This window comes from Choloepus didactylus, chromosome 11 (genome assembly GCF_015220235.1).
Source record: "Choloepus didactylus isolate mChoDid1 chromosome 11, mChoDid1.pri, whole genome shotgun sequence".
Taxonomy (NCBI): Eukaryota; Metazoa; Chordata; class Mammalia; order Pilosa; family Megalonychidae; genus Choloepus; species Choloepus didactylus.
The window spans coordinates 69,042,229-69,053,925 of NC_051317.1; the positions used below are offsets into that span (position 1 = coordinate 69,042,229).

Below are 11,697 nucleotides of genomic sequence, written 5' to 3' on the forward strand. Positions count from 1 at the left end.
AGCTCTTCTAGGCAATAATAATATTCCTTCTGTATCTCAAAGATAGTGTGAAGTGATAATATGAAAGGATTTTGAAGTTTTTTCGTATGGAAGTTACCATGGAAACCAAGGTTGACATATTCTCTACACTTTACCAAATTTTAACAGGTGAGTAGTAGTAAAATGGAGAGTCCTGGAAGGATAGAAACATGACAAAAACTGACAAGGACTGAATTTGAAGTTACAAAATCCCAAGTTCCAAACATGGTCTCTCCAAGAATTAGTGGTGTATGCTTGGACAAATTATTTAACCACTGATGAACTGTAACTTCCTCGCCTGTAAAATGAGTAGAGAAACACAATACAATAAGAAGACGAATAGGTGATGTACATAACGGACCTAGAGCAGTTGCCCACATAGAGCGGATGCTCCACAAATTAGTTTCTTTTTCTTCCTTAATGAGTGAATGTTCAGCATGTGACCTCACCAGGTTCACATGGGCCAACACTCTTACAGGAATCAGCATAAAGTGGATAAATATTGTAACTGGGAACAGTAAACAAATTGACTTCCCCATGGGGAGAGGGAAATCAGAGGAAAGGCACAGAATGATGGCTTTTAATTTCCTTAATTTCTGCCTGAAATTCCTATTTCCTAGCACCTGATTTTGCTTTCTGAGCTCTCACAGGGGACAGACAGTGGAATCTTGAGCTGGTCCAGTATAATACTGGAGGAGGGACTTCATTTTGGCATGCATGTGATGGTAAAGCTTATCAAATGACACACATGTCCCCCAACATAACTAAATGTAATTTTTCTCTCAGTGGAGACTGGAACAGTTTATTTTCAGAAATTAAAGAATTTTGACATTTCTGTGGTTGTTGATTGTTGAGCCTGTCAGGGAATTGGGGCATGTTATTATGGTTCAGATTTCCCAGGTATACCCATGAGTCACCTACCTGTTTTTCAACACAAGGGTCACAGTCTGACCAGGGTCCATAATCTCCCAAGAGGCAGTTGATAGGACACGTTTGCCAGTTACATTCTCTGCTCTCCCACTTGGTGCAAAGCTGATCACAAGAGTTATCCCTGTAGTACTGATCTACTACTATTTGTCTGTAATAGTGAGGAAAAGCTAATTAGAATGAGAGGCTATAGCCACATAAGAAAGGTATCATTTAAGCATTACTATTGCAAATAAAAGGAAAGAAGATTTTCATGGAAAATCAAGCAGGGTAGGATAGGCGCTGCGCTCATCACTTCATGGAACTCAGGACTGGCTACGTAATTGGGTGGGGTCTAGCACAAAATGAAAACATGGAGCCCCTTATTAAAAAATAATTAAGAATTTCAAGGAAGTAAATGGCAAAGTGTTAAGCCAAGCATGGAGTCCTAAGTGACTGCTTGGGTCACACACCCATGGAGTCTTGGAAGGGACTGGAAAGGAAAGAAAAGAAAGAAGAAAGGAAAGAAAGCTACTGCGGATTGCTTAAAAATGACAACACTGTGTGATAAGTGCAATGGCTGAGATAGGGTCAGGTGAGATATGAGTCCAGATTCAAAGAGAAAGTGACATGAGAGATACATCTTAGAAATTTAGTGCGAATTCTCCATGTAACTAAGGGAAGGGCATTCAGAGGGAACAGCATGTGCAAATGTTAAAGCTGGAAGAAAGCATGACAGGTCTAGAGAGGAACTTGTGGGATGGACCTTTGAAGTGCATGATTAATAGGGACAGAATAAGTTGTTGTACTTTACTTGGTAGGTGGAAGAGAGCTACTGAAGGTTTCTTAATGTAGGTAGTCATAAACAAATCTGTTTTCATATGCTTAGTGGGTGGTTTATTGGGGAAGTCAATTGGTGATTTTAAGTGAGACTCACACCACATACATAAAAATAGTTTTCTAAAATTAGCTCCCAAAATAGTGCTATAACATTCAAAATATTAAATATATGCCTTTCTCCCCCAAGTCATGTGAGCATCTCCATGGTACAGAAATATCTAACAGATTTGAAGAAACTGTGAGAGATGAGTAGTCTGAATTGGTGAAAAGAGTGAATTATTAAATGTTCTCAAGTAAACACAGTTTTCTTGCTTTCTTGAACATGCCAACAATCAAGCTAATAGCTAACAGTGCTGCTCAGTTGAGGGCTTGTTAGACTTAGTTTAATGAGTAGAAAATTTTCTATGATTAACTCACTAACTGCAAGCAGAGTTATATGCTGACTGAAAGAAAGCTTGAGTAATAATTCTGAGCAAGTTAAGTAGTCAACTGCACATCTTGCACAGATTTATAATTAAATTGAATTAATTAAATTGCTTTAAAATTCCTCATTTTTAGGGAGAAAACAAAAGCAGACTTCATTTCAAACTATGTGCAAAAGATCACAAATACCATCAAAATTCATGAGTTCTTTCTTCAAGACACATTTTTCCCCATTGCCTGGTATGGCACTTTTGATATTTTTAACTCAGTTCTCCAGGGTTCCCAAGGCCCCAAAGAAGAGCCACATCACTCACACCCACCTCTGTCTGCTCTGAGTTCCAGAATTGCAGGTTTTTGAGCAGCTGGACCACTGAGTCCATGGATAGTGATCACAGAAGCAGGCTTGGCTCTTATTGATCAACACATTCAGTAGGATGAAATACAAGATGGGGTACCTGGCCATGCCTTGAGAACTCTGCGGCCCTGAAATGGAATGATATAATATATATCAAGCACTTGGTGGTAAAACTTTACAAGTCATTCTGAGTCACAAACTCAAATGTGATCTTAGTATAAACTTCTGCTTTCTCTCCCTGCCTTTCTTAAAACAACTCAGTACCTATAAATTCACATGTTCATGAGTATAAGTCCTATTTCTAAAAGTTTTCAGGGTAGGAGATACCCATAGTTACAACCCCTTCTAGTAGCTAAGTTGTGGTATGTGCCACGCCCGTTTTTTACTTTCATGAATACTGTATTTGCCATAAGTGGCTGGTTCTCTGTTATTGGTAGGTGTGCTGGTTTGAAATTTATGTACCCCAGAAAATACCATATTCTTTTAATCCATTCTTGTGGGTGCAGACCTGTTGTGGGTGGGACTTTTTGAGGAGGTTGTTGCCATGAAGATGTGACCAACCCAATTCAAGGTGGGCTTAGTCGTTTACTGGAGTCATTTAAGAGGGCTCCACAGAGACAGAGAGAGCAAGCTTAGAAAGAAATGTCCCGGGAGAAGCAAGAAGGTCTCACAGAAGCTAAAAGCGCCATTTTGAAACCAGGGACCAAGAGAGAAGGACCAGCAGTTGTCAATATGTGCCTTCCCACATGACAGAGGACCCCCAGATGCCAGCAGCCTTTCCTCACAGAAGGTATCTTCCTCTCGATGCCTTAATTTGGACATTTTCATGGCTTTAGAACTGTAAATTTATAAACTAATAAATTTCCATTGAAAAAGACAACCCATTTCTGGTATATTGCATTCCAGCAGCTTTAGCAAACCAAAATAATAAGCTACAAGACAAAGTATGCTGTATCTATTTACAACCCATTTCATTCCAACAGGTATTCAAGATTTATATAATCTTACACTTCTCAAAATTAACTGCTCATTTTCTGTAGATCGTACCCTCAAGTATATTGCAATTTTTCATACTTTTCTGGGTCTGGAGAAAGAGTTTGGGCCTTCTCTTCTGGAAGCTCTACTTAGTTTCCCAGCTTTCTGGAAAACTGACCTTAAGAGAGATAATTACGCCATCAAACTAACAATACATGACAAATAAGAGGGCAAGTCACCTGGTTCCATGAGGTGTGCGCATCCTTTCACTGAGTTTCTAACATCACCTGGAGCTCCACCACTCAGGTCTTGAGAGGGTTTAGCCAGACGTGTCTGAATGCCCAAGAATTATTTAACAACCTGTGTGTTGTGGAGCCTTGAGGATTTCTGAGTTAATGAAAGGTTTTGGGAGTCCGTCTCTGTCCCCAGTATTGCCATTTTAATCTTTTATGTCTAACAGAACTTGTAACATGATTAATATAGAGAGAGAAAGTGCTACTGTAGTTAATAAAGTAACTTTCATTTAAAGAAGTAGAATGTCGTTCACCTAACTTCTCAGAGCCTCAGTTTCATTTCCTTTAAAATGGGTATGATACTTTTATCTTCTTCGTAAGGCTTTTGTTAGGGTTAAATAAGAAAATTCACATTAAGTGCTTAGAACTATTCTTGGCATAGAGTCATCACTCAAATGCCAGCTTTTTAAAAATTGATAACAATAGTTAATGGCATTAAAAATTTATTAGTAGCTTTTGTTCATGCATTTTTCAAAATTAGGGGTTCTCCAAATCACAGCAAAGATCAATGTGAAAGTCAGATAAATGTTTTGAACTTAATAACATTATGCATATTCAAAATGATTTATAAATATGACTTTAATTATTTTGCAACTTACAAATAAAGTCAGATCCTTGATCACCCTATTTAAAATTACAGTTTCTCACCAGTTTCCAGTCCCTTTCACCACTTTATTTTTCTCCATTATACATCCCTTCCTAATATATTAAATTATTATTTAAATAATTTAAGTAACTATCTCCTCTCTCCTTTCTCCTCTTTCACTAGGCTGTAAACCCCATGGTGGTGATATTTTTTTTTTTTTTTTTTTTTTTGGCCTTTGTTAATTTCCACATTTAGAAGAGAGAGAGCAAGCACAGTATATTCAACGAATATTTGTTGAATTGAATTGAATCTAGGACATATTTGAGAAACGGATTTTAAAGAAATTTGAACAATGTAATTTGGATCCATAATTACAACTACTTCTGTAATACTATTCTTAAAATTTCTTCCGGAGTATGGATATTTCATAGACTTTAGATGGACTCATCAGTCTAATCATCATCTATTGTTTTAACAGGAGTGATAGTTCATCCCTAGTTTGTTGTAATAGTTTATTGAAATCCAAAACTGTATTTCTTGAGATTCAGATTTGTTTTTAAAACACTTATAATTTATTTAGCCCACCTCTTATTTTATTTGATACCACTGCATCCTAAACAATATAGAGATGTTTGAAGAGGAAAACTAAAATGGCTTATACTATCCCCAATCAGAAAACCTTGGCTGACATTAAACAAATACAAATAATACATGCCTGTATTTGAAATTTTTAAATAGATCAGAAAGGAATGAAATGAAAATATGAGACTTGGTCTCTCTTCTCCTACCTGTCCCCACAACCTTTCTCCAAATATGATCACTGTTTTCTCTTTTTTTAGGTATCTGATAAAGGGAAAAGCACTCCATACATCAGCTTATATACATATATGTATGCATATTCTTTAGAAAAGAGACAAAAAAGGAATATATGATATATACTCCTCTGCACTTTACTTTTTTCATTTCATAATAGGCCTTTATATATTTCCATATCAATATATGCAGATCTACTTCATTCTTTTTAGTGGCTTCACAATTTTATACCATATGAAAGTACTATATTTGATTTAGCCATTATCCTAACTGCAAATATTTAATATACACACTGCAATATAAATCTTTGTAAATAAATCTTATACTTTTGTAGTATATCCATGGGACCAAGCAGCATATTTCTAGCAGTAGAAGGGCTTGTCAAAGTGTATGTAAATTTAAAATTTTGATAGATATTGCTAAAATGCCCTACCAAAATATCACTACCTCAGTGTCTAAAAGGGCAAGTTTTTAAATTATGATGAAAGGAAATGTCATTAAAAACACAGAACACATCATTTCATAAAATTTTGTTCAAGCCAAGAGCTTGAGATCAGTTATAAAAATTGTTTCCTCAATATGCTCAGAAATTAGAGCATTTCTTGTTAATAAACCAGTAAGTAAGCTTTTGAAATCTTCTACAAGCTTAGGCAAAAATGCTGGAATAAAAGCAACCATATTCATTGACATATGGCTCAATATGTACTTCAATTTAAAATGGAATTGACACACATTTCAGTATCTGTTATGTGCTGCTAGGCATGCAGCGAGATACAAAGAAGTGGAAGCCATTATTACTGTCTGGGGATGGTGGATGGAAATTGAATACACTACCAATGTTTTTATTCCAAGCTTTTTCATTCAACTCATAAACAAGCTACTATAGCCCTAGGCTATTTCAATTATAAAAAAATGAGACCCTCCTTTAAAGTTCACTGCACTTGCCTGCTGATTTTAGCTCACTAGTAAGTAACTCATCTTTCCTGGTTTTCTCAGCTGCACAGAGCCACAGGGCATTATGACAAGAGTGGCCAGGCAGAACTTAGGCAGTGATCAGTCAGAGTGGTATGAGTCCTAAACATCAGAACTGAGCTCCAGGTTGGAGGCTTTTTCATTGGCTTCAGGGCCATTGGGAGCTGAGACCCCTAGAAAATGTGAAGCTTTCCTATTAGCTAGCAGGCAAACCACCTCACCTATCCACCTCAACTAGGATATTCTCATACAAGAACCACTTCATATTCCCGACGCCACAGGCAGAAAGGAAAACTAAACAGAGCTTTATTTTTTTCTATTAGATTTTGGGGCAGGAATATTTTTCTCAGTTGTAGGGAAAACAAATTCTTGAAGCACCTTGTGGAATCAGCATGTAAATGATTCGGAGAATTCAAACTACAAGAGATGATCAGTTATCAGTTCTCAGCAGATACCATCTATTTTAACTTCCAAAAGCTTGAAAAGTTAAGGTGGATTTTGTTCATTATCATAAAAAACTGCAAGTAAGAACCCTTATAAAATGCTCTGATCTGTTCTTTGGCTATGACCGCTGTGAAGCAATTTATTAAAATTAAAGCTTCTTATTTGATAAGAGTGAATGAAAGAGTTAATTGGTAGCTTCTCCTTTTAAGGCATTTCATTGTTATAAGGAAAAGTTGTCTTATGTTAAAAGAATCCTTTTCATTCAAATAAAGATATTTCTTTAACATTTTTGTTACCATGGCCCAGATAAAATATCAAATGGCTCTTAATCTATTAATTTACAACCTCTCTAGGCATTTTGAAGTTAACTAAAATTACATGCAAAGATTGTACACATTATCATACAATTTTCATATAAACATGAAACAAAAGAATATTCAGTGACTGGAGAAGGATAGCTAGGAAAAATCTAACTATCACTGCCAGAGTAGAACATAAATTCTGCAGTTTTCTTGTAATTACATTCCCTCTTGAACACTCTAGAAATCAGTGATACGATTAAACTATTGAGAATGGTTTTATGAGCATTTAAAGAACCCTAGTTAAAAAGTGAAGTCCATTTTATTCTGACCTGTCACCTTATGATGAACTTTACTCACATGAACAATTTGTCCACAAGGTAGTTTAGCACAATGTATTATACGACAGATGTCTGAGGATGCTCTAATTTACCCCTGACCATAGGTTCTTCCTTTCAACCTCCTGGTAAAATTCTTGAATCTCTTATTTCCTATTTTTTTTTTTTTTTTTCTTCTGTGCGTGTCCTGGAGGCTCAAAAGATGAGGTTTACCATTACTAAGGGAGGCTGGGGATCCCAGGAACATTCTGACCCTTTGGCTAAAGGGTTTGTTTGCTTTAACTTTTAAACTGTTATTTAACTCAGAAAAACTCGATTTCAACAAGGTAGTTCTCTGGAAGGGCATGTTTAGGGAACATGAATCTCTGGTTCTTTTGAGATTTAAGCAATGTATTCTTTCTTATTTTAAAAGAAAGACAAAGAAATGGGTAAAGTCTGAATTTTACATATTTTCATGCATGCAAGGGTAAGTTTGTTGAAAGCATGATCTATAATTTTGAAATAATAAGACAGAAAATGAAAGCATTATATCACTTACCTTGAAACAGAGGTTGTGGTGTCCAGGGAGCTAATCTGTAAATGGTTGAGGAAACAATAGATACTCACAATGAAAGGGGTTTATGTGGTAATCCAAACAAGGGTTCCTTGTTCCTTCCCCATTGCTAGTCAAACAAGGTAATGCCCTCATATCACAGAGACCTTAAAACAACACTTACAGAGTGTCATTAGAATAAACATTCCATGGAAACTTTGGACTTTACAACCAATCACTCTAATCAGCAGTACCCTAAAACTCTAAGCTTGAGAATTTTAGAAAGTTTTAGAATTTTACAATGATTTTCTCTTTCAAGGAGGCTGATTTTTAAATCGATATTACTTCTGTAAAGAAAAGAAATATATAATTTCATTTATGAATGCTTTAGAATAGATTGCTTAAGAATGAAACAAAATTACACTCTTCTTTAAGAATGTGTCCATTTAATAAAAATATGCATAGATTCTTATTTTTTTTATTATGGAATATTTATTGAGGAAGATTTAGAAAATATTGAAAAGTGTAAAAATTAAAATTAAATAAGAAAATAAAATAAGTAATTTAGTTTAGTTTAATTTTAAAAAGGAAATTAAAACAATTTCTCATAACTGGAGAAAACCACTATTAACATTCAGATTAAATAGTTCTAGTCACATAATGTGTATGTTTAAATGCATTTGTTTGTCTCTGTGTGCATAAATATACACACACCTGCACATATAAACACATATGAATATATAATTTTTAAGAGGCGTTACACATTTTTTAAAGACTTAGATATACAGAATTGATCACATTCTGCAATTTATAGAATCATATTATCAGTGATCTGTACAAGATCTTTGTTTTTTAATTTTATTTCATTTTCCTCCACCATCTTTTTTCATTTCTTGTCCCATACTGGTTGCATGTGTGAATGTATTTAATGTATGTTCCATATTATTATTTAGATACATACGTATCTTTTAAATATACAGTGTCATTTTCCATGTGTATTTTTGCAATTTGCAGAAATGGTGTTTTGCTATACATTTTATTTGACTTCTTACTTGTTTCATTCAATTTATGCTTCTGAGCCTTATTCTTATGTAAATCTATTGCAGTAAAAGCATTCATCTTGAAGATCAACCACATTTTACTTTAGTGTTGTGCACTTACCTCCAACTCTCTGCAACTATGAACAAAGTGTATTTTTCCTTGTAAACCTGTAAGAGATTTCTCTGAGGCATTTACCCAAGAATGATATCACTGGGTGACTGAGTAGCATATACTTAATTTCCCTAAAGACTTCCAGGTTGACTATACAAGTTTATACTCTCACCATCAGGGCATCAGGATTTTCATTTCTCCACATTCTCACTAGCATTTGTTATTAGCCAACTTACTGAGTTTAACATCTAATATTTGGAAAATAGTATCTTATGGTTGCTTGAGTAGCATGTAATCACTAGAACTTCTGCGTCTCAATAGTCTCACTGGACATTTTGGTGTCCCTTCTGTGAATTAACAATTCACATGCTCTGATTATTTTTCTATTTTCTTTTCTTTAGCTGCCCGGTTTTCAAGTGTGCCCATGTGTTCTAGACATTAATGATTTCTAAGTTTTGGATGTTGCAGTTCTCTTCCCCCGTTCTCCCTGTTTTTCACCTGTTAGTTTTATCATGGTGTCTTTAGTTAGAGAGAAAGATCTTTTTTTTTAATTTAATATAATCCATCTATTTTTCCTAATAGTTTTTGCTCTGAAGATTTTGCTTAATAAATAATTTTGCTTAAGAAAACGAAGTTTTGGAAGCGTTCCCACATTTTTTTCAGTTAGTCTTATAATTTTATATTTCATAACCCCCCTACAGTTCTACTGTATTTTATAAATAGTGTATGTATTAGTTTCCTAAGGCTGCTGTAACAAATTATCACAAGATGGGTAGCTTAAAACATAAATGTATTCTCTCATAGTTCAGGAGGTCATAAATCCAAAATCAAAGTGTTGGCAGGGTTGGTTCCTTCTGGAGGCTCTGAGGCAGAATCTGTTCGATGCCCCTCTGCTAGCTTCTGTTGATTGCATGCCTCGGCGTGTGGCTGCATAGTGCCAATCTCTGCCTCTGTCACCATGTCGCCTTCTTCCTTGTGTGTATCTCTCTGTGTCCTCTCTTCTTCTTATAAGGACATTGGTCATTGGATTTAGGGCCATCCAAATCCAGCATGATCTCATTTTAACTTAATTATAATCAAAAAGTGGGCAAAAATCTGAACAGACTACTCATCAAAGAAGATAAACAAATGGCAAATGAGCATATGAAAGGATGTTCAATGTCAAATATCACTAGGGAATTGCAAATGGAAATAATGAGGTACTACCACGTACCTATTAGAATGGATAAAATCCAGAACACTGACAACGCCAGATTCTGCTGAGTACACAGAACAATAGGAACTTTCATTTCTTGTTGATGAGAATACAAAATGGTACAGCCACCTTGGAAGACGGTTTAGCAGTTTCTTATAAAGCTAAACAGAGTCTGACCATATGATCCTGTAACTGTGCTCCCATTTGTAGGCAAATAAGTGAAAATTTCATGTCCATTCAAAAACCTGTACACAGATGTTTATAACAGTTTTATTCATAATTGCCAAAAATTGGAAGCAACCAAGATACCCTTCAATAGGTGAATGGATAAACAAACTGGCATATCCATACAATGGAATATTATTTATTCAGTGATAAAAATGCATGAGTTATCAAACCAATGAAAAGACATGGAGGAAACTTAAATGCATAGTGCCAAGTGAAAGTAGCCAGTCTGAGAAGATTATAGATTTTACGATTTCAACTATATGACATACTGGAAAAGCTAAAACTACAGAGATAATAAAAAGATTAATGATTGCTTTGGGCTCAGGGGAAGGGGAAGGGGATCAACAGGTGGAGCACAGGATATGTAAGGCAGTGAAATATGATACTATATGATACTGTAATGGAAACAGATCATTATGAGTTTGTCAAAACCCATAGAACTGCACAAATAAAGAGTGAACCCTAATGCAAACTACGGAATTTAGTTAATAGTAATGTATCAATATAGTTTCATCAATGGTAATAAATGTACCACACCAGTGTAAAATTTTAATTATAGGGGAAACTGTTGGTGTTGGGGAGGGAGGAAGCATATAGGAACTCTCTGTACTTTCTGCTCAATTTTTCTATAAACCTACAACTGCTCTAAAAAGTGAAGTCCCTGAATTTAAAAAGATTCTATTCCCAAATAAGTTCATATTCTGAGACTCCAAGTAGATATGGATTTTGGGGCAATGCTATTCAACTCGGTACAAAGTGATATAGGGACAAAGTTTTAAGAAAACACCTGCCTATAATCCTGTCAACAAGGAAGAAAAGCATTTTAAAACTCAACACCTATTCAGGATAAAATTTTTCATCAAATTAGGGATAGAAGAGAACTTTCTTATTCTGACAAAGAATATCTACAAAAATATCTGTTAACATCATTGTCAGTGGAGAAGTATTGAATTGTTTCTTCCTAAGATCAGAAACAAGACAAGCGTACCTGCTATCAGCACTTCTATTCAACACATACTGGAAAAGAAAGTGTACTGCAGAGCAGTGTTGAAGGCACATTGTGACTGGTGCAGCAATTTTACCTCTTAGTACCTGAGAAGGTAGATAAGGGAGGAAATATGTGATGCAGTAAGAAAATACATCATTTTAGTCTATACACTTCTTTTCTAGCTGGTTCTTTGAGGCCCTAAAATAAAATGCATTTTAAGCAAACTGAAGTCGTGCTGTTTGGAGCTGAGGGCAAGTGCTAGAAGTCATAAGCTAGAGAGATGCAAAGTCGAGAGCCAATAGGATGAACTAAATGGGGTTATGGGAAGGACAGAGAAGTG

The 11,697-nt window shown here is 35.3% G+C and overlaps 1 protein-coding gene across 1 annotated transcript in view; it reads right to left on the reverse strand.

The window, feature by feature from the left end:
- Nucleotides 1–7,939, reverse strand: part of C6 (complement C6) — a 72,697-nt gene extending 64,758 nt beyond the window's left edge. The window contains exons 1-3 of the mRNA XM_037799336.1: nucleotides 7,801–7,939; nucleotides 2,508–2,670; nucleotides 940–1,096 (exon numbers count right to left, since the gene is read on the reverse strand). Of these exons, the coding sequence (XP_037655264.1) occupies nucleotides 940–1,096; nucleotides 2,508–2,650 (300 nt within the window). The 5' untranslated portion in view covers nucleotides 2,651–2,670; nucleotides 7,801–7,939. The remainder of the gene's footprint in view (nucleotides 1–939; nucleotides 1,097–2,507; nucleotides 2,671–7,800) is intronic.
- Between the last annotated feature and the right edge of the window lie 3,758 nt (nucleotides 7,940–11,697).